The sequence below is a fragment of the Nelumbo lutea genome, chromosome 5, assembly GCF_056320005.1.
Source record: "Nelumbo lutea isolate HS-2025 chromosome 5, American lotus-T2T, whole genome shotgun sequence".
In the NCBI taxonomy this organism is placed as follows: Eukaryota; Viridiplantae; Streptophyta; class Magnoliopsida; order Proteales; family Nelumbonaceae; genus Nelumbo; species Nelumbo lutea.
In genome coordinates, this window is record NC_142688.1 from 12,823,567 (window position 1) to 12,847,581 (window position 24,015).

Here is a 24,015-nt window from a genome sequence, read left to right on the forward strand (position 1 = left end):
AATGCCTCCTTAACCTAACTTGAAATATGGTGTATGAATTTCATTTTTTCTAAATATTTATAAATTGTTTTGTTTGTAAAAGAATATATATTGAATGGCAATAATAGTGAGGGCGTAGCCCTCTCCCCCAACCTTATGCTCTGCTTGGTTTGAAGGAAAAAGTAGAGAAAGGAAGGGAAAGATACAAAAAATATTTTACAAACCTTTTATAGGTTTCTCTACCTTTCCCCACCATTTCCTTCAAACCAAACATAACCTTAGAGTTAGAGGGGTGAAGGCAGTACAGCCATGAGCCCAAGGTTCAAAATATTGATATGTCTGATACATCGGTAGAGGTACATCAGTAGTTTTTTGAGTTTTTTTATTTCAAATCTGGTTCAGAGGGGTTGGTTTAAGGTCCATCCACCCCTTGAACCAGTCAAAACCCCAATATACCCTATATAGGGGCATATTGGGAAGCTCCCAATACAATGCATATTGGTTGATATGGGTCGACACGTATCAAGACTTTGAACCTTGCATGAGCCAGCACTCAATCCCATGTCTAGTAGCTAAAGGATTTACTAGCAATAGAATAGTAGAATGACAATGATAATATGATATTGATATAGGTAACATTGTACCGGAAGTTGGAATTGTTGTGCAAAATCTGGATGTCGAACCTACTAAACCCAATGTTGTACAAGGACAAAGGGTTGGATATGGGTAAGCATATGGAAAAATGGATATGGATGCAAATGAATCGGATCTTATTTGAATAAGGTATATTCAAATACGATATGACACTAATCATTTTTTATTCAATTAGATCCGATCAGATCTAATAGGAATCAATTTGAATTTAAATCCTATAAGTAAGTCGGATCTTCATATCTGTCCAATCCAAATTGTTTTCTTTAAAAATTAATACATTATTAAAAGAAAACTAAAATATATTAGTTTAAATAAAGTAAAAACAAAAAATATAAGTATTTTTAATTATTTCCATCATATATATACATATATATGTATTATATATTTGTTTATATTTATAAGTATATAATGTATATCGGAATATCCGATAGGATCTTCTCGAATCAGATAAAGGGTAATCCAAATCTGATTTGATATCTGATCAAATCCTATTATCCGATCCTAAGGTCCAAACAGGGGTGATCTGAATTAGACCAAATAGGATCAGATATTGGATCAAATCCAATCATGATCCGATCCATTTGCACCCCTACAAATGGATTTGACTCAACCACCCAACCAAATTAGGCTAGAGCAAGCCCAAGCCTGGTTCTCTTTATGGTGTACCATGTATGGTTGAGCGGAGCCCATACTCGGGTGGGACATTGGGACTCTGAAAATGTATTGATGTTGTTTAAAATTAAAATAAGGTTATTTATTAAAATTTTGTTCTACCGTTTCATTTCATGGATTTATTAAACTCTACATTATAGTTTATATTTTATTGAAAAACCCTTATAGTTTGAATATAAGGAATGTTTTAATAAAATTTAAATTATAGAATAAGTTTAACTAAATATATAAAATTATAAGGAGTATTCTAATAAATGATATTAAAAATTAAAACAACAACTTTATTATCGTGATTCGTGATCATCACTATTTCTGGTAACTGATGTTATGCATAATGGACGGTTCTCATTAGCAGTGTTAAGACTGTCGACTCACAACCATACCAAGACGAGAGAGAGAGAGAGTAAAATAATGACAAGGAAGAGAAAGAAATGTGGTGGAACGCGGCGACGGACAAACAGGTAGCCGTGAGGTTAAAGAAAAAGGAAAACAGGGAATCTCTCTCTCTCTCTCTCTCTCTCTCCAACACGTTTCAATGGCGGGATACTCTATTCTCTCTCTGTCTCGTCCTCCTCCATCTCTGCTGCTTCACAGGAGATTTCTCGTTCCCTCTTTCAGAGTCTGTGCTTCTTCCTCTTTTTCTCAGAAGCCGAAGGTCGTCGTTACAAGAGAACGAGGCAAGAATGGGAAGCTCATTGACGCTCTGGTAATCTCTCCTTTTTTCTTTTCCGTGTCTATTTATGTCATCACCTCTGTGTCTGTTCTATTGTTAGGCTGAGTAGTTGTTTTGATTTTTGAAGCTCTAATTCTTAAAATTGGGAAATGCTGCTACTGCTAAGTTATTATTTTTCAATTATTTCGGTTCAATTGTCAAAATTTAAGTTTAGAAGAAGAAATTAGCACTTGGTAAGATACTCTTGAGTGGATATTTATAAAAAAAAGATACTCTTCAGTGGATCGTCTTTATATTAGTGTCAAGGGAGAGATTTAAGACACTCAATTCATTTGGTCGCACTTTCACGGTATTTGTAACTTCGCGTCAAACCCAAGGAATTAATGCCATTTCATGATTGCAACTACAACTAAATGTTATATAGTTTTATATTTTTCTCCCTTAAGCCTTAACTTTTGATTCGGAATCCAAAATCTTAGTACAAACAAGTGGCACTTGTTTGCATTTCCTGTTTTCCTAACGGTTCTAAATTCTAATTTCATATTGTCAGGGTCTCCAATTTGTCGTTTTTAATCTCAACAAGCATTTCCTCTTTTCTTACGTTTTTGTCTCTATGACAACATGTCTTTAGAGTAACGCCCTCCCTTCTGTAGTGTAATGCATCTATTTAGTACACCAACTCTTACTACTAAGTCGTCTAGTTTATGATAGAAATTACCTTGGTTGCAGATTAAAGCACTTGGATTCATGGTTTCATGGTCATATTCATACAATGCCAGATAATTACTTTAATGATAAAGAAATAGTTTAGGTAGCCTAAATTAGTTAACAGTTGGATGCCATCTGCTGATTTTTGTTTTTCTCGTTCTCACTTACAGACCAAACATGGAATTAATTGCTTGGAGCTTCCTCTCATACAGCATACAGAAGGGCCTGATTTTGACAGACTTGCAACTGTATTAAGTGGTAATTTCTAATACCTTGTTTTTATTTGATTTTGCATTTATATATGACAACTCTTCAGGTGTACCTTGATATTTATTTCAGAATCAGAAGCTTCATATATGTATCTTTTCTTAAAAAAAAAACATGTTTCTTTGTGTCTTCAATAATCTTGATTGATCGATAAAAAAAAAAATCTTGATTGTATAGAATTTTGTTACTTATTCTTTTGTGTGCACTAAGTAATGTATATGTGATTGTTGGGCATACTTAATTATGCATAATGTTACTAAATCAGGATTTATTTATTTTTAGTATTTTGGTGGCTCATTTGCCTTATTTTAGTTGTTGAGATATGATGATTTTTCATCCCAGATTATGTCTTAAGGACATGCATAAACGAGATATGTAATTGATTTCTATGTTTTTCTATTTCTTCTTTCCAACAGCGACTGAATTTGACTGGATTGTTATAACTTCTCCTGAGGCAGGGTCAGTGTTTCTTGAAGCTTGGAAGTAAGCACTACAACTTATTTGAAAAAAAAAAACACTGCAATAGCAATATTGAAGTTATAGTTTCTTCTTAATAATTGATAGAATGGGAAAGATTGGGTAGAAAATATAAAACTCCAAATTATATTGCTGCTGATCTAGGAGCAACTCAATCCTGGGGGCATTAGGCTAGGGGTGATCATTTTCAGCCCGGCCTGGTCTGCAGACTCTGCACACACATGTATATATTATTTATAATATGTATATATGTTATTTTGTGTTATATTTTATATTTTTTTGTATAAATATTATAATATGACACATATAATACATATTATATATTCAAAATGAATTTTATACATACGTTTTATGACATATAATATAAAACGTTATATATTTTAATATTTTATAAATAAGTTATAGGCCTGAAACCTGGCCCGGCCCATGATCACTCCTACACTAGGCTATCCACCACTAGTTTTTTTTGAGCCCACTTAGAAGGTGAATACAGCTGTAAGCGGAACTGAAGCCCTATGTACCTACCCTTGGTTTCACCAATTTTCTCTTTGGGCTTTCTATTGGAAGTTATCCTCTACAGAATGATCCAATTCTTTGGTTTGGTTTGTCTTTGAACCGGTGAAGACATCTTTGTCTATTATTTGTTCAGCACCACTTGAATTTTCTTATGATTCTTTCACAAAGTATCATGATTATCCATTCAATATATTGTTGCAACAATGTTACACTGCTTTATACCACAAAGGGATTTAAGGATTTTTTTTTTTCTTTTTGGATAGGAAACGGTAACTTTCATTAGAGAATTGAAAAGATTACAGACTTACCACCCACAAAATGGATGAAAAAAAAAACTTACAAACAAGCCCAAAACAAAGCCTCCCTAGTAGCTCCTTGCTTAGCTAAAGTGTCAAGCATTCCATTTGTTGACCTTCTTACCCATTTAAAATGCACCCCAATCTCTTTTGCTAAGCTAATAATCTCTCTTAGAGGCTGTCTAAGAGACCAAACTCCCAAGCTTCCAGATTGCATCCACCCTATTGCCAGCTTAGAGTCTCTTTCCACTTCTAATTGCCATATACCCATTGTTTCACCAGTCTCAAACCTTAAAGTAAGGCCACTACTTCTTCCCTTAATGAATCTCCCACCCCAATTGGGCCCGAGTAAAGGGCCAAGACTTTTCCTTCCTCATTTCTGAATACACCCCCGACTCCCAACTGACCTGGATTACTCAATGAGCTTCCATCAAAGTTTAGCTTCACCCTGAACTGAGGCGGTGGTACCCAACTTTCTTGTACCATGGGGGAGGAAGGAGAGGATACAGCTATAGCACTCCAATTTCTAATTAAGTTAGCTGAGGAGAAGTCCTTGAAGAGATGATGTACTTTCAGCCATGCATAACCTTGATGGTGACAACTTCAACAAGTGCTTCCTTGGATTTTTCTTGCCCTAGGAAGATCCTATTGTTTCTCTCTCCCCAAATTGACCATAGGATGGCTGCTCTTGTTATTCTCCACATTACCCTGCCTCTTTTCCTTAGTTGTTGGAAGAAGCTAGAGTCAAAAAAAGGTTCAGCACACCCGAGGGGGGATTCCATCTGCAACCAAACAAAGAAGAGAACCAATCCCACAAATAAGAAGCAAAATGACTAGAAATCAAAAGATAAGTCGCCGTCTCACCATTTCTTAAGAAAAGGTAACAGGCATGTGGGGAAAGGCATCAATCTAGCCTTTTTCTTTGAAGAAGATCCATAGTATTGATCTTTTGAAGAGCCACTTCCCAGCAAAAAGCCCTAACCCTTGGTGGCACAGGAAATGCCAAACTTCTTTAGCAAGAAAGGAGACGGACACAATAGAAGATTGGGCTAAGGCATTGAAAAAAGATGAACAAGAGAAAGTCCTTGAAAAAGACTATTTCCAAATTCTATTGTCTGGGCATGAAAGATCTAGGAAAACTGAACTCAACACAATGAACAACTCATCTGTAGAAGCCAATTCTGAATCCCTCAACCATATTCTCAAACCCAAATCCCAAGTCCCCTCAGACACACAAAGTGAGGAGATGGTTTTGAGTTTATTTAGGGAAAGAGAATACATTACCGGGAATCTATCCTTAAGGGGGGTGTTCCCAAGCCAAAGGTCCTCTCAAAACAAAATTTTATTACCTGAGCACACATCAAATCTGATGAAAGGCTGAAAGGAAGGCATGACTCCAGCAATTGCTTTCCAAGGGGAGAAATGAGAAGCCCTAGGGTCGATGCCAACATCCCATCCATTAACTGCCATCCTGTGAATACTTTCCACCACCAAGTGCCACAAACTGTCTTGCTCCAAAGGAAATCTCCACAACCACTTTCCTAACAAAGCTACATTTCTTAATCTGATATTGCCAATGCCTAGACACCCCCTTCCTTTTTCCTAGAAACTACTTCCCACTTCACTAAATGGTCCTGTTTTGAGTCACCCGGTTCCCACAGAAAGTCTCTCATGAGCTTTTCTAACTTGTTGGCAACCTTGGCAAGAAGCTTAAGGGTAGACAGAAAATACACCGGAAGGTTGGCCAGAGTGGACTTGATTAAAGTGATTCTAGCCCCTAGTGAGATAATTTCTCTTCCACCCTGCTAGCTTCTTAGTGAATCTTTCCAAAACTAGGTACCAAAAGCTTTTTGTTTTAGGATTTCCCCCCAGGGGCAGACCTAAATATACTAGAAGCCAACCACTTACTTCACAACCTAAAGCCCTAGCCACCAAATGCACCTCATCTTCCCGTAAATTCACCCCTGCTACACAACTCTTGTTCCAATTGACTTTCAGATTGGAGACTCTCAAAATGCATCACCACGAATCTCAAATTATCCATCTCCTCAATTTCTCCTTCACAAAAGAGAATGATGTCATCCACCAATTGGTATTATGTTCATTTAAAATTGACTTGGTTGGAATAAATTTTGGTTTCTAGGGCTGCTGGAACCCCAAAAGTTCAAGTGGGTGTGGTTGGAGCTGGTACAGCAAGCATCTTCAAGGAAGTAATGCAGTCACGTGATCAACCTCTCACTGTTGCCTTCTCACCATCAAAAGGTATGCCCTTCTCCTCCTGTTCCCACAAAAAAAAAAAGGAAGAAAAAAAATGCATGAGAGGAAAATTACATGACACTATCTTTAGCAGCTTGCTGGTTATGAAGTTTTTTCATTTTAGCATCTTTTCACTCCTCCAAAGAGTCATAGTTTTGTATTGTGTGCGCTTAATGTTACTTGACTTTGTTTGACACAGAACATCCCATTTCTAGAAGAACCATAACTTCTGTGTTTTATCCATTTAGTCTTGTTGTACATAGTTACAAACACATTTTTGTTCATGTTCCTATAATTTTATGTAGATTTACTTATATATATACATATATATTTATAAAGGTGTACTATATTTAAATATTTTTATATATGTATGTAGTAATAGAGATAGGTTGTAGGACAAGTTGTTTAGAGAGGGGAACTTGTGCCAACATAATGAGGGAGGGTCCTGAAATTTCCTTCTTTGTTTGTTTATTCATGGTGCAAGTTTCATTCAATTGCCAAAACTGCCTTTATAGTCATTCTAAGCCCTTCTTTTTTGCATTTTGATGCGTTTAGATTACACTAGCAAGTGCACTAGCCGATCAAGTAATATACTGATGAGTAGAGTATCGTTCCCACGAGCTATCCTAGGTATTCTCGGATTAGACCACCTTAAGGAATTAGAGAAAGTGTTTCATGAAAATGCTAGCAGAACCGATTCAACAATTATATCATTAAGCTATCCAATCGAAGTTGATTTCAGCTATGGGTTGGCTATTTCCTAATTGCATGAGCAGCCTCTTTTGAGCACATACCCATCTATTTATGAGCAACAACTCTTATATTTCTATCAAGAATTTAATTGCTATAGATGCGTTAAAGACAAGGAAATCGAAGGAAGTCAATTCTTGATGAATGAATGCCAAACGAATCATGCAAATTATCTCTAAAATACATTCAATCCGTCTTCTTGATCAGTTGATCTGATTTCCTAAATCCTTTTTCAAGCAATTTAAGTAATCCAAGAAACAAGAGCAGTTCGGCCAAAATTACTCTTATTGTCGAAACCCTAATCAAGAAATCCCAAGACTGAATCACCAACAATTGGATTAGCTTAAAAGATTAATTACAATCTGAATTAACATCAATCATGGTTCGCATAGTAGAAAGAAAGAAAGATTCAAACAAAGAAAAACCCTAGTTGAACCTAGGTTACCGAAATCGCTGAATTAAAGAAGAAGCAAACTCAGAAGTTCTGCATCAATCTTCGATCTCCTTCCAATTCTCCTTTGGCAGCCTTGTGATCCTTCTTCTAGCACTTCTCTCTTTTTTTTTCGTTCTTGTGTCAAGGGGTCGAACCCTAATTTCTTCTTTTCCTTTTTCTTTTATATTATTCCTTGCAGCTTTTGGTTGAGAGTCCTACTCCCTTTCGAACTCTGCTAAAGCCAGCCGCCTCTTGGAGCCTCCCATAAGGCTGCGGTTGGGCCTCTCTTCTTGATGGGCCGAAGTGCTCCCCTTGCCGCTATATCAACATGCCTTTATGCTCTCTTAACCCTAAACTGTCCCAAATTCCTAGTTTCCTGAAGTTCTGCTCAATTAGGGTAAAAACCATTAAGAATCATCATCAAAACCATGTATAAAGCAATAAAAACAATGTGTAGCATGCACACACATCACGTTTAATAATTAAAAACTGAAGCTTTCAACAGACAATATCACATGGGAACGTTCTCTTGAAGTGGATAACATAGGGTCGGTTATTTATAGAAGAATCCTAAATTATCTGTTCAGATAACTAATTTCCTATGTGGGTATGCACATAAAACAACTAAGATATGACTTCTCTGAAACTTGATCCCATGATTTTGGTATTCTACTGCAATGATGAGTCATCTGTTTTCTGTCACATATTCCAAAAAATTAAAAGTAAATTCTAAGACTGGACTACTATATTTTTCAGCCACAGGCAAGGTTTTGGCTTCAGAACTTCCCAAGTATGGGAGCAGAACGTGCACTGTCTTGTATCCTGCTTCTGCAAAGGCTGGCAGTGAGATTGGTAGGTGTACCATTTCAGTTCATTTTAATTTACCCACAAATGTTATCTCATGTATGGTTGCACATTCATTGGACAGATCATTATTTCTTGGATCTGCATATTTTTGGTATTCAAAAACTGATTTTTGATTGAAAGAGGTTCATTCAAGTATCCTTAAATTATTGTTATATTCTTCTATGAGCTATTATGGGTATCAAAGTTGAAGCATAAAATTAAGGAAAAAAAACAGCAGATCTGTCATCTATGTTTTTACATAGAAGCTAGACCACTTGTAACTGAGATAAATTGAAGGCAAGCTCATAGCACTAAACTGCACTTCTTAAGTGATTTGAGTTTCCAAGTGCACAAGGTGCTACATTATGAATGACTAGATAACTAAGCTGAAGGACCTGTTTTCAGCAAGAAGAAGAAGAAGAAGAAGAAGAAGGAGAAGAGGAAGAATGACGTGAGAGCCAAAAAATCTTAATGCTGGCGGCACCCAGCAATGTTATTTAAATGTTAGGGCGAACAAGACAAAAATAAAAAAGAAAAAGACCAAAATGCCCTTCTGCGGCATATATTACATATTTCATCACTCAAGTTGGGGCGTAGATGTCAATCATCCCCAACTTGTCACAAAGATCGTAATGCCGTAGTGAGCATAATCCTTTAGTAAGAACATTTGCAAGTTGTTCATTGGACCTAATTTAGGGAGTGCACACTTGCCCCTTCTCAATTTTCTCTCTGATGAAATGTTTGTCCACTTCAATATGCTTGGTTCTATCATGGAGAACTGGGTTGGCTGCGATGTTGATGGCAGCTTTGTTATCACAATAGAGTGACATAGGATCATTAAAGGGAAATCCTAACTCACTCAATAGGTTCTTGATCCTCAGTAACTTTGCAACTCCATGTGACATAGCCCTGTATTCCGCCTCTGCACTTGACCTGGCTACCACACTTTGTTTTTTGCTTCTCCAAGTCACAAGGTTTACACCAACAAAGGTACAATATCCACTGGTGGATTTTCTGCCATCCATTGAGTCGGCCCAATTTGCGTTAGCATACACCTCTACTCTCATGTGCCCATGTTTCTTAAAGAGTAATCCTGCCCCTAGAAATTTCTTCAGGTACCTAAGAACTTTGTATGCTGCCTCTAGGTGTGCCTCATTGGGTGCATGCATGAACTGATTGAAGGCACCCACAACATATGCTATGTCAGGCCTGGTCATGGATAGGTAGAGAAGCTTGCCTTCAAGTCTTTGTTACTGCCTTGGATCTTTCAAGAATTCACCATTGCAATCCCCGAGCTTGTGATTAACATCTATAGGTGTGTCAGCTGGTTTAACTCCTAGCTTCCCTGTATCCTTTAGGAGATCCAGGGTTTACTTCATTTGGGAAATGAAGATGCCTTGCTGAGAGCGAGCAACTTCAATACCAAGGAAGTAATGCAAGTGCCATAGGTCCTTTACTCCAAATTGTGTAGCGAGGAATTTTTTTAACCTATGAATCTCTGAGACCCAGTCTCCAGTGATGACAATATCATCTACATAGACAATCAAGGCTGCTGTTTTTCCTTGTTCCCTCTTTACAAAAAGTGTGTGATCAGATTGGCATTGCTTAAAACCCATCTGTTGACTTGCTTGATGAAACCTACTAAACCAATCTCTCGGAGATTGCTTTAGATCATACAAAGATTTCTTCAATTTGCAGACTTTCTATTCACTTCCCTTAGTACAGAAACCAGGGGATTGAGTCATATACACTTCCTCTTCCAAATCACCATTCAGGAAGGCATTCTTTATGTCAAGTTGGTGAAGCTCCCATTCAAGATTTGCAGATAAAGACAAGAGAACCCGGATAGAGTTCATTTTTGCAACCGGAGCAAAAGTCTCAGCATAATCAACTCTATGCACTTGTGTGAAACCTTTCACAACTAGCTGAGCCTTGTACCTTTCCACAGATCCATCTGCCTTATGTTTTTTGAGAAGACTCATTTGCACCCTACAGGTTCCTTTCCCTTAGGAAGATCTACCTGTTCCCACGTGCCATTCTTGCGGAGAGCATTGATCTCTTCTTTCATTGCATCTCTCTACTCAGGAATAAGTAAGGCCTCCACAACACTCTTGGGAAGGGGAATACTGTCAATGGAGGATAGAAAAACATGAAAGGAAGATGAGACATTCTCATAAGATAAAAAATGAGATATAGGGTGGTGTGTGGTGCATGATCTGACACCCTTCTTTTTTGCAACAAGGAGGTTTAGATCACAACTTGAAGTGTCAATATCAATAGGTTCAGGAACATCAATTGGAACAATAGTACCTGGGTGGGGTGAAGGATCCAACCCCTGAGATTCTGATGGCATTGGTGGCATGGTTTCCGGTGGCTCTGTGGCTATTGAACTCTGCTGGCCTTGATTTTTGTAGCTCAATCTCCGAAAGACACGAAATGGGGGAGGCTCAGGAATGAGGGCAACAAAATTTAAGTCTGACTCTGTTTCTCCTCAACTCTACTTTGGGAACATCTTCAAAGAAAGAGACATCCATAGAGACAATATTTTCTTGGCATAGGTTTCAAACAATGATAGGCTTTCTGAGCAAGGGGATAACCAAGAAAAATACACACAATAGATTTGGGATAGGAAACAAAGGAGCTTTAGGGAAAAAGGAGCTGATGAGGAGGCCTATATTCCAATACCCTAGATGGTGTTCTATTGATGACATAGGCAGTAGTTAGAACAACATCCACCCAAAATCTTTTAGGAACATTCATCTGTAACATTAATCCTCGAGCAACTTCAAGGAGATGTTGATTTTTCCTTTCTACAACCCCATTTTGTTGTGGGGTTTTGGCACAAGAGCTCCTGTGTTGAGAGCCACAAGAGGCAAAGAAATCTGTGAGGTCTCCATGGAAATATTCCTTGGCATTATCCGATTGAAAAATTCAAATCTCGGATTGAAATTGGGTGTAAACCATACGCTGAAAGTCTTTCACAATTTTAGGAGCTTCCTCCCGTGAATGCATAGGGTAAATCCAAGTGTAGCGAGAGAAGTCATCAATAAAAGAAATAAAATACTTGTAACCATTCTCAGTTGGAATATTAACAGGTCTCCACACATCTGAATACACAATTTGAAAAAAAAATTCCGATCTTCTATTACGTAAAGGGAAAGAGGTTCTACAATGTTTACTCAGTTGGCACACTTGACACTGAAAGCCACTAACAGACAAAGACTTAAACAACTCTGGAAACAAAAACTTCAAAGACTCAAAAGAAACATGGCGCAAACGATGGTGCCACAAAATAATCTAACTCTTATTCGACAGACTCAAAGACTTTGAAACTGTAAGACCAACTTTGTTCTCCAGCATGTAGAAACCATTCACCATGTTCCCTCTAGCAATCATCCTCCCGCTATCCAAATCCTGAAAAACACAAGAATGTGGAAGAAAGATCACTAAGCAATTCAAAGCATGAGTAATACTACTAATGGATAACAAATTAATAGGTAATTTTGGAACATGTAGGACATTAGATAAGGAGAGGCCAAGGGGCAAAGATATAGATCCTTGACCAGCAATGGAAGAGAAGGATCAATCTGCTAGCTTTACTTTATCTTTGCCAGAGAGAAGAGCATATGTTTGAAACAAGGTTGACTTACTAGTCATGTGGTTGGATGCACTGGAATCAATGATCCATGGGGATTCCGAGTTATCAGTAGACACATGGAAAGCTGAGGCAGAATTACCTGAGGAGGAGGCAAAAGAAGTAGAAGGTGTGGGTCCAGAATCAGCATTGCGGAGAGCCCTACTATATTGCTCTAGGTGGTCACGAAAGGAATTGATAATATCTTCCTTTGGGTCAGAACAAGGGGGGCAGCCCTGAGAAGTACTCTAATGTTCATGAGATGCTAAGTGAGTCGAAGTACACTTCTTCTGGTATGGCTTCTTGCTTGTCTCTTGTGCTGACTTCTTACCCAATTCCTGTGCCCATTTCGGTTTCCCATTCAATTCCCAACAGGTTTCACGGGTGTGCCTAGGTTTTTGACAATGAGTACACCACATTTTGTCTTTATCATCTGTCTTTTTCTGATTTTCCCCTTTTCTCGGTGCCCCGTTGTTACCCCTTACAGCAAGGGCAATGGTCTCCCCCTCAGGAGGATTCATGGCAAACTTCCTACTCTCTTTAGAATGAACAAGTGCATAAACCTCTTGGACAGACGGAAGATCCTTGCCGCCCAGAATCTGAACATGAATAGGACTAGGTTCATATACGGGATTCAAACCTAGAAGGAAAGCGAACACCCTTTGTTGTGAAAGTAACTTTTTATATGCTTTAACATCCTTTTTTTGCTTTTCCACTCAATGTTCTGATAATAGTCAAGTTCTTTCCAAACTGAAGTGAGGGCATAATAATATGTTGATAGGTTCCTTCCCTGCTTACATGTCGAAGATTCCGCTTGTAGCTGGTAAATTCTAGCATAATGTCTCTGCTCTGAGTAAGTTGCTTGTGCTTGGTCCCATATTTCTTTTGCAGTCTTGGCCCACATAAAATTCTGTTTGACAGATGGTAGCATGGATGTCAAAAGCCAGGACATAATCATGCAATTTTCTTGGTCCCACTTATTGTATTCTGCAGTACCAGCCCTAAGTTCCTTTATTTTCCCATTAATTTATCCTGCCTTACCCCTGGCTGTGATATACAGCCGCATCTCCTTAGACCAGGCCAGGTAATTCCTACCATCCAACGGGGTGATAGTCATTGGGAAATTCATGAAGTCATGACCACTACTCATTCCACTGTGATTCATGGTGGTTCCTGAAGTTGCAGACTCTTCAGTGTTCATGTTTTCAGTCTATACACACCGCAAGAGAAGACATAGCCCTCGCTCTGATTAAATAACAATCAAAGAACCAACTTCTGCTGCGATACTGGTCACCTGAACACTCTCACAGGTGTAATAGGTCCTCCAAGGCTAATATTAGCCACAAACATCAGTAGTCAGCTGCTGTACCAGTCAGCCGAACCAGGTCACTCATGACCTACAGATTTCTTCACAAAGAAAAAAGGTTTTCTGGATCATCCGACCCACAAAGGGATTAAACCCACTTATATCATTCGGTCAAGGCAAAAGAACCTTAACCTGTTCTTGGTATCAGCACCAAGAACCAAAAAAAAAATTCAATGTGTCCCTGATCAGTCCGAGAGAATTCTGGGTTTTCCAGTAACACAGTAGGGAACAACAGAGAAAGAAAGAACAGCCAACCTTTTAGGAAGATTCAGCCAATCATCAACGACTCCTGGAATTGCTTCAGTCGAGTTTAATCCCAGAACAGACGAAGGAGATGCAGTCGAACAGTTCTCAGGTCCAGAGCATCAGTGTGCTTCCTTTGTTCTCAGTCCAGAAGTCACAGAACACTCAGCCGATGCAGTTGAGGAGATTTTACAGAGCACTGACCTGCTCTGGTACCTTGTTTTCAGCAAGAGGAAGAAGATGAAGAGGAGAAGAGGAAGAAGAAGAAGAAGGAGAAGAGGAAGAATGATGTGAGAGCCAAAAAATCTTAATGCTTGCGGTACCCAGCAATGTTATTTAAATGTTAGGGCGAACAATACAAAAATAAAAAAGAAAAAGACCAAAATACCCTTCTGTGGCATATATTATATATTTCATCAGGACCCATCTGCTTAAACCCAACAACCAACCAATTCAGTAGGCAAAATATGAAAAAAATCTTGAGTTTAGTATGCTAAAAAAGTCTTTCAGGATAGGGGAACCCAATAACTAATAAAAAAGGATAGAGGAACTTGATATGCAGTTGAACCAGGTCAAGAAGTTCAAGATTGAACTTGACCACCATCTTAGAAGAACTTCTCTTTGATGGTAGCAAGAAAAAAAAGGGGGGCTGATTCAGACCTGGGTGTGTGTGAAAAACAACAAATCTCCATTCAACAAAAGGATCTAGACTAGGATAATTAAAGAATCAACAATTGCACAAGATTTGCACTTGACCATGCTTGCATACATATCTACATGCATAACTCCATTTCTTTTCTTATCCTTTTATAGTGCAAAATTATAGCTTAAAATGTCTTGACATTTGTACTCTCCTGGACCAATGGTTGCAAAGTTTTTTTTTTTTGGCTGGTGGATGCATTCATGAGTTAGTAGGGATTGTCTGTGTTTTGACATGTTATATATATATATATATATATATATATATATATATATATATATATATATATATATATGTATGTATAATTGCAGAGGAAGGACTGTCAGGTCGCGGATTTAAGGTGACAAGGCTAAATACATACTCCACGGTAAAAGAATCTCTCTCTCTCTCTCTCTCTTGTGCAATATGTCTGTTACCCCAAATCTTTTGTGCAGATATACTGAACTTATTTTAATGAAAATGTGCTTTCTCCTCTTTTTTTTCCTAATCAGCATATGCTTTCTCCTTGGTATCACGAAAGGATAAGTGCAGTTTTCTTTATCCCTTGTTTTTGCTGGAAAGTGCTCAATCTTATTAATCTGTTCCTGCTGAAAACATGGACAGTTAGGTTGGTATACCTGGATCCTTCACTTCTACCCCTAAGTACCCATGTCAAATCATGATTCTGGCGTGGGTACAGGTAGGGGAGATCTGTTGGACCTCACTTTTTTTTTATGGTTAATCCTGAGTTTTGGTAAATTCTGCACTCACTCACAGAATTTGGATCCACACCTGGCATGAATTATCACCTCATATTGTTATGAAGTGAAATTAGAAACTGAAACTCGAATACTCACATTTCACAATGTCCTACATGGCTATGCCCATGAACCCCATGAACTATAAATATAAGTATGTGACAAAGTTTATTGTCATCTTACTGATTGCAAGTTCATTATTGCACCCTTTTTCTAGTCATGATGTTCTTGTTCTTTTCTATTCTTAATGAGATGGAAGTATGCATGAATATCAACTGTAACCCTTGGAACCAGGGTATCGGCATATACAGTAATCTGGTATGTTTACCTTCCCCTCCCCCTCCCCCAATTGAAAAAAAAAATGACGCATATAAATAGGTTTCCTGCTTTGTGCTTTGGAATTGGCCTTTTTTACATTGAATTCCAATATTGGAATATATCTTTTTTACACTTTCCAACTTTGCTCCCATTTTGAATGCAAAAATGTTAGAATTAGAAAAGACAAACTTTCATTTTCAGTACAAAAAATGTATTTTTACCAAATTCCTGCAAAATTAAACCGGAGTGCAAATCTTACCAGATGCAGTCCTAGGCACATATGCATACCTGACACATGCACACCTATATAACAGAGATGATAGGCATTGGTCATGGTTTAATTGGATTGACTTGTCCCAGTTTAATCAGAAGCACCACAATCATTGTACAGTTATTTGTATGATAACTTTCGAGAGATCTTGGTTTACACGTAAATTTGGAGGGGATGCCTTTTCTCTTTTAACTGGAGAAGGATGCATGTGGCGTATGTGAATGAAATAACTCTTTGTATAATGCCAAAGTTATCCCTGTATTTTCAGTCCACCCTTCCCAAGGCCCTGGAGAACTGGGGCCAACATTTGGTAATGGATTTTATAGTGAGTAAATACATACTGATAGTTTCTCTTCACAACATGTTGTCCATAGTGATTAAATACGTCACCACCTCGAATTTCTATTTCCATTTCTCCATACTCAAAGAATGCTTCATCATCATCATTATCCATGCCTTATCCCAACTATATGCGGTCTGCTACATGAATCCTGTTTTGCCAATCCATTCTATGCACATGACCATACTCAAGGAATACTTGAAGGCTTAAATCAGTCTGTCTAAGAAGGTTGCAGTCTTCTAACTATACTTTGAACATTTAATGGTTGCAGTTTGTGAGAATTGTCTACTTTCTGAAAGGATGACTTTATATGCCGAGTTTGATTACTGCTACCGTTACTTGTGAGAACTTGTTTGTTTGCTCTACATGTGAAGACTTGTTGGACTGGTTGGCTGCTCTGTAAGATATGAGTGATTTTTCTTAGTTTATCCTTACAATTCTTTCCATCTGTGCAGGTACCTGTTCATGAAGTAGACCAAATGGTTTTAGTACAAGCACTTTCTGCTCCAGTTGTTGCAGTAGCTTCCCCCTCGGCAATTCGGTAAGCGATTGCTTACATGCTCATTATTCTCTGCTTCTTCCAAGAGACTATTGTGATGATCTTTGAGTATGTGATATTGTTCTGATAATTAATGAACCATTGTTACAATTCAGTTTCCTCTTCCTTCTTTGCTCATCATTTTAAATCATCTAGATTTGCATGGTGTTGGACTCATTAATGCATACGCTATTCAAACTGAAGGTGTTCTTTAATGTCTCACAGTAAAGAAAATTCTTTCTGTTTTCCTATTTTTAACTGGTATGGTATCTCCTATTTCATTCATCGAACCACATTCTTCTATTGCTACAGGGCTTGGGTTAATCTAATTTCAGGATCAGGGCAGTGGAACAATTCTGTTGCCTGCATTGGTGAGACAACTGCTTTGGCTGCAAAAAAATTAGGCTTGAAGAATGTGTACCATCCTACAAATCCTGGTCTTGAAGGGTATTCCTCATTCCTTATGCTGGTGGTCCTCTGAAATGTGCAGTAGCAGTTAACTACATTCAAATTTCATGTTGGAGCAACATGCTGGCTTGCATTTAATCATACACTTATACAAGCATATGCAGTCCACATTTTCTTATGTCTTGGCTGGTAGGGGTTAAATAAGACTGAAATGCCTCTTTTCATGGGCATTCATTTGCTAGACAATTATGCACGGTAGATTGGCAGTGGAGGGTGGTTCACAGAATGACATAGGGTGGCTAGTAATGGATCCTTGCAGATTTTGCCATGTCATTAGAGAAATTAAGTCTTTGCCTCGTGCTGATCTGATAACCTTCTATAGACTGCCTAGGTGGCGAGATATATCATTCTTTCTTGCTAGATGGATAGCCTAGAGCAAAAAAAAAAAAAAAAACAATGATGAGGAGGAAAAAAATTGCAAACCTCCCATTCATTAGTTTATAATAGAGTGACATTTCATCCATTTAGTCTTTCAACAGGTTTCATCTCCAAGGTTTTATTTTCCCCCCCATACATTGATGGGCTTTTCCTGAATTTCCAACTGACAGTGACGTGTTTTCCATTTTGCTTTTTGAAATTATCTAGGAAACAAAAATTCAACATCCAAAATTTTGGTCCATGTGAACCTGTTCTGACATCCTTCCCCCTGCCTCCACACTGCCACACGTACATACACTGACACACACACACATGAAAAAGAAAAAGAAAAGAAAAGAAAAACTTCATTCAGCTACACCCATATATCCATTCTGTAGATAACTCGTATGGCAAGGCAAGTTACTGAAAAACCTACCTTACTGTAAAAATTTCACTGAATAAATGACCAAAAGGAGCAGGGTGGGCTCCTAAATGAGAACAAAAGAAGGAGAAGATTTGAGCTAAGAAAGAATGGGAACAGGTAGTAAGAAGAGAAGAAGTTTACTGGAGACAGCGATCTAGGGTCAGATGGTTAAAGGAGGGGGACAATAACTCCAGGTTCTTCCACATATATGCATCTGGGAGGCGGAAAAGAAATCTTATGACAAAATTAAAAATCGGGCAACAAGAAGTGGACGACCCTAAGGAAATTTCTGAAGCTTTCTTATACTTCTTTAAAGATCTTTACTCAAAGGAAGAAAACAGAAAACTCTCCATAAGCTTTTTGGAAGGGTTTAAACTGTCGGAGGAGAATAGTCTGTGGTTAGAAAGAGAGTTTCAAGATCAAGAAGTGAAGGATGCTGTCTTTAGCATGGATGGAGACAGAGCCCTGGGCCCTGATGGTTTCCCAATTCTATTTTATCAGATTTGTTGGAGCATAATTAGTTCAGATTTGATGCAGGTGTTTAATGATTTCTATCATTCAGCCATTGTCAACAAAGGAAACAATTCTAATTTCATATGCTTGATTCCCAAGAGAAAGGGTACTCTAGAAGCAAAAGATTTCAGACCTATCAGCTTGACTGGGAGTGTATACAAACTTTTAGCAAAGGTTCTAGCCGAAAGACTAAAAAAAGTCCTAGGGGAAATCATTTCCCCAAATCAGTTTGCATTTGTCAAAGGGCGACAAATCATTGACAGCATCCTAATAGCAAACGAATGTGTTGAAGAGAGGAAGATGAATGGAAAACCAGGGGTGATTGTGAAACTCGATTTGGAAAAAGCATACGACAAAGTAGATTGGGAGTGTCTCACAGAAATAGTGAGATTAATGGGATTTGGAAACAAGTGGATTCAGTGGGTTGAGGGATGTATAAGTTCCACCTGGTTCTCAGTTCTAATAAACGGGCAACCTAAAGGATATTTTAATGCTAGCAGAGGATTAAGACAAGGCTGCCCCCTCTCCCCATTGCTCTTTACTCTAGTCACAAAAATCTTTAGCCAACTGGTGAACAAGGCTCTCTCTCTTGGTCTTTTGAGAGGTTTTGAAGTCGGACGGGAAGCCACCCAGATATCTCATCTCCAGTTTGCCAACGATACCATCCTTTTCCTAGAGGCTGATGAAGAATTTGTATCAAATTTGAAATGGGTCATCACCTGTTTTGAATGGATTTCTGGACTGCAAGTAAACTTTGCAAAGAGCAGTATTGCTGGCCTAAATCTAGCTGGTACTCACTCCTTGGACACTTTCACAGAGATCTTGGGATGTAAGGCAGAACACCTCCCCTTCTTCTATCTGGGGATGCCCCTTGGAGGAAACCTGAGAAATCAAAACTTTTGGGAACCAATTCTAGAAAAATGTGAGAAGAAGTTAGTCACATGGAAAAGGAACTACTTGTCAAAAGGGGGGGCGGCTCACTCTAGTTAGAGCAACATTGGCAAATCTTCCCACCTACTACCTCTCTATCTTCCGCATGCCCAACAAGATAGCAGTTCAGGTAGAAAAACTTCAGAGAAACTTCATTTGGGAAGGAGGTGGGGAAAGGGGCTCTCACCTTGTGAAGTGGTCTCAGGTTAGCAAACCAAAGGAGGGAAGTCGATTGGGAGTAGGCCTCTTGAAAGAAAGAAACTCAGCTCTTCTCAGTAAATGGTTGTGGCGATTCCCTCTTGAACCAAATGCGCTTTGGACTGCTGTAATTACTAGCAAATACGGAAAGCACGCCAACGGTTGGGATAGCAAGCTCCACTTGAATCGGGTCAAAGACACCCACCCTTGGAAAGGTATAATCTCAAACCACACTTTTTTCATCTCCTTTATCAGATATAAGGTGGGAAAGGGCGATAGAATTAAGTTTTGGACTGATCTATGGTGGGGTAATTCTACCTTAGCCAACTCCTTCCCTCGCCTATTCAGCCTTGCCATAAACCAAGAAGCTTCCATATCCCAGGTTTTACCCCCCTCCCCCCTTTACTTCAACTGGAATCTAAATTCCAGGAGACCTTTAAGGGACCTGGAACTTAGTGAAATCACTAGCTTCTTGCATACCCTGAGAGAGGTATGCCTCTCCCAAATTTCCCCAGATCTCCGTGTTTGGACCCTTCACCCATCAGGTAAGTTTTCAACCAAGTCTTGCTTCAAGGCTTTAGTTAGGGAAGATCAAGCTACTGATCAGTACCCCTACAAGAGAATTTGGTGTGCTCATATCCCTTCCAGGGTATGCTTTTTTGTGTGGGAAGCCAGCTTAAAGAAAATCAATACTTATGACCACATGTGTGCTGTTTCTGCCTTAAAGCTGGGGAATCTACCAACCACATTCTGATTCACTGTGAGGAAACTAGAAAATGTTGGAATTTCTTTCTATCACTCTTTGAATACAGCTGGGTATTCCCAGAAAATGTGGTTGATTGCTTAGGGCAATGGTCCGGAAGAGGTTTAAGCAAAAGAGGAAAAACTTTATGGCTGTCTGCTGCTCATGCTATCTTCTGGAGCATTTGGGAAGAGAGAAACAACTGGGTGTTTACCAACAGAACAAAAAATTTTGAGGAGCTGATTTCTATAATCTGTTATAGATGTTTCTTGTGGACCTCCAACTCAATTTACTTCAGAGGAGTTACTTTTGATGACCTTCAAAGAAACACCATAAATTTTCTTCACTCTAATCATAAACAGCTCATCACTTCCCGCAGTTTCAGATCTGAAGTGGAAGGGGAGACGATCTTGTACTTGGACGGGAGTGCTTTTGGAAACCCAGGTGCTGCAGGTATTGGAGGGGTAATTCAAAACAGAAATGGCAATATCAGATGGGCTTTTAGTGGGCCGATTGGGATAGCCTTTTCAACAAAGGCCGAAGTCATGGCAGCTCTAACCGGCATCAGGATTGCAAGACATGGGCTTACTAAACCTTACCATTAAAGGAGATTCAGCCAACACCATTAACTGGCTTTCTAACCCTGACAGTGGGCCTTGGGCTTTAGCCCACTACCTGGCTGAAGCGAGAGACATCCTCTCTTTTCTAAATGCTCATGTAGTCTGGATTCCGAGGGAGCTAAATTCTAAAGCCGGCAGTCTAGCTAAATCTGGCGCTCACAGGGATTCCCTTTTTAGTGATAGTTTTTTGCCTATGTAACTTTCTGAGTGCTTAATTGCTGTGTACATCTCCTCACATACCTTTCTTTTCTTCGAATAAAGTTAACTTTTTCTTCAAAAAAAAAAAAGACTATTTCTACTCAATGGGATTATGAATGATGACAGTTCTTGCTGAAAGCCTGAAACAATGGATATCATTGTGGGATTGAGAATGTAACAATTGTTAGCCATCTTTCTTTCCTATAAATCATCACTTTCAATCACTTGAACACTGTTGCACTGTTTGTAGCCTGGCTTGTGTGCTTAACAGACGCCCTTTCCTTGTTGCTTGGTCTGTCATGGCAGGTGGGTTGACAGTATTCTTGAAGCCTTGAGAGTCCATGATCAAATCCGGAAAGTTTGACTTTTCCCCTTGCTACAGCATTCCTTTTTTAGTGCCTTCTTGGTGTTGGTTTTCTTCAACATAAACTGAGGTATTCTTTTTCCCTTTCTCTTCCTAGGCATTGATTTCTTGATGAGGGACAAACAGGTGCAGAACTAAATTACTCGCCTTCCCAAGGCTTGTGTCTGTTTATATTCCTGGTGACAAGCAACGGAACTTTGCAGGAGTTGCAGAACTATAACGTCAATTTGTCTGCTGTTGCTGAACAATTTAATCCGTCTCATTATTGGTACAAAACAAGAAGTGCATTTTTTTGTAGACGATGTGGTCGGTAAGGCAATCTAGGGCAAAAGGATGACTAGCCAGATGACCTGGTAATCTTCTACACTGTAAATACGCCATTCCAGTCTTTTGCTTATTACCGAAGGCATTATAGTTTATAGTTCCCTAATTGGTTGACTGGTGGATCATGTTTCCTAATATCTCAAGTTCAGTTACGAGTGTCCAATTCATTTTGTTTACAAGTCAGATAATGTAAAAAGAACGTGAAAATCCTCCCGCATGTAATATCTGATAAGATTTCATTTGCACAATTCTGCGCATGGATGCCATGGAGAAAGAAGCTCTAGTGGGCAATCTGGGTAAAATTGATTTTTTCTGCATGAATTTCGCACGGTTTCTACTTTTTGAAACAAAACAAAGCATCTTTAACAGAGAAGATAGGTCATGTACAATGAGTAGCATTCATACTTCACATTTCACAATGCTATGGGTGGGCCACCCGATTAAAATTCTTGCTTGTATGACACAAGGTACTACACATAGCAAAGAAGGAACTAATTTCCGCAATTCTCAATTAGTTGGGCGATGCTCCAACTTCCACATGGTTTCTGCGGCCCCAGCAGTAATGAACTTCATATCCAGTCGGTGGTTGAACTAGAAGTTTGTTGCCGATTAAGGGAGTAGATTTTGTTTTTGTTTTCTCAAGTGTATATAATATATACCACATCAGCAGAAAACAAAATATATCCTTTGTACATATGTTTTTCTCAAAACTAAGAAGGAAGGGGAAAGGGGATTACTTGAATATATAAATACTTGAATACACTCTGCGGTTTCTATCAATATTTAAATATATGTTGTTGGGTGATTCCACTTACACAAAATTACTTAAATATGACCTCCGTTAGTGAAACGTTTTGGGATGTCTGAAAGTGATATCTTGTGACAATTAAGTCCTTTTAGGATCTTAAATCTACCCTTTGATGGACTCCTTGACTTAAATTTTCAAAACATGCCTTGATAATAATGGGAAAACTTTTTTTTAGCTCATTTCGAAGGCGGGAGATCTATCGATTACCATGCTGTGGAGATCGGCTTTAGTGCTCATAAAACCATGCCCACAGCCAAGGTTTTAATTATGGATACAGGCAGATAAGCCGGTAGAGCGTATTGGCCTGTATTGATGCTTTGTTTTTTATGTTTTATTTATTTATTTTTTTCAAAACAGGTTTAGAGGGGTTGGTTTAAGTCCCGATTACCCTCTGAACCATGGCCTGACCTGATACACCCTACTGTAGAGGTATATTGGGAAGGCCTTGATACGATACATATTGACCGATACTGGCCGATATATAATGATATTTTGAACCTTGTTCACAGTCTTACACCATTTGTACAGTACCTTGCAGCTTTGCATTGGGAATATTTCCGTACTTGGATATTTTTTTTTCTTGGTGATATTATATATTAACTGCAAGGGACTGCGAACGGTGTGAGTAGAGTCTTGTCCGATTTCCATACTGTATATAACAGTATGTAACCAATCACAAGTGAGTACGCCAATGTTCACACATCCATGATTGGTTGTGCAGTTTGTTCTGTACTGGCGAACAGCATATCCCAATTGCTTATTTCTGTCATAGGATGGATTCTGTTTTATAAATCCTATGTTTTTGGTCAAAAGCCATTGATTTGGTTAACGAACTGTTGACCCAGGCGGTCGGACCATCGAACTGTAGGCCTAGACAACAGTTTGGCCGTTTTTTGCTTTTTTTATTTTTTTTTGTTAGAGTGGGCTATCCATTTGGACCGAATGGTAGGACTGTCTGACCCAGGAACCAGGCCCCAAAATAGTTTCCTGTCCGGTCCGGTTTTAAAAACCTTGGTCTCTCCACATAGCGCATCCCGTATGTGTCCACAGCCCATCCCTCCCTATGCATTGGGAACATCTGCAAGGTTTTAGAAACTGATTCATAAATGGAATTGCTTTGGCTACTGATTTTTGGGTCATTGTTCAATCATCAAGGTCGAACAGTTTGAACTGTTGAATTAAAATATACAATGTATTATATCTCAGTCCTTACATTAGAATATTAAGGCAAGAAGATCATTAATATATATGTGCTATTAGAGATTAAGAGAGGAGAGAGTGAGACAGCAGTGTTTGCTGAGAAGAAGAAAAAAGAAAAAGAAAGAAGAGAGGAGTATGCAGCAGCAATGGTGATGGAGAAAGCAGCAGTGACTCTGTTGACCATCGCCAACGTTG

The 24,015-nt window shown here is 38.7% G+C and overlaps 1 protein-coding gene across 8 annotated transcripts; it reads left to right on the plus strand.

Annotated features, from left to right (window-relative positions):
- The first annotated feature begins 1,664 nt into the window (after positions 1-1,664).
- HEMD (uroporphyrinogen-III synthase family protein) lies at positions 1,665-22,633 on the plus strand. 8 transcript variants are annotated; one of them, XR_016099064.1, is made up of 11 exons: positions 1,685-2,011; positions 2,857-2,944; positions 3,370-3,436; positions 6,386-6,504; positions 8,438-8,533; positions 14,782-14,837; positions 16,592-16,677; positions 16,987-17,121; positions 21,431-21,558; positions 21,692-21,841; positions 22,280-22,633. XR_016099064.1 is itself a non-coding variant. In XM_088943882.1 (10 exons), the coding sequence occupies exons 1-10, from the start codon at positions 1,841-1,843 to the stop codon at positions 21,598-21,600; spliced, it is 885 nt and encodes a 294-aa protein (XP_088800008.1). In that variant the 5' UTR covers positions 1,685-1,840; the 3' UTR covers positions 21,601-22,060. The 8 variants fall into 8 exon arrangements, 2 of the variants coding, with proteins under 2 accessions (XP_088800009.1, XP_088800008.1); XR_016099065.1 differs by having other exon boundaries at positions 22,328-22,633; XR_016099062.1 differs by having other exon boundaries at positions 21,431-21,482; positions 21,586-21,841.
- The last annotated feature ends 1,382 nt before the right edge of the window (positions 22,634-24,015 follow it).

Coding starts and splice junctions, on each gene's coding strand:
- HEMD (XM_088943882.1), top strand. CDS start 1,841: ATGGCGGGATACTCTATTCTCTCTCTGTCTCGTCCTCCTCCATCTCTG. Junction 2,945..3,369: donor ACTTGCAACTGTATTAAGTG/GTAATTTCTAAT, acceptor TCTTTCCAACAG/CGACTGAATTTGACTGGATT. Junction 6,505..8,437: donor TGCCTTCTCACCATCAAAAG/GTATGCCCTTCT, acceptor TATATTTTTCAG/CCACAGGCAAGGTTTTGGCT.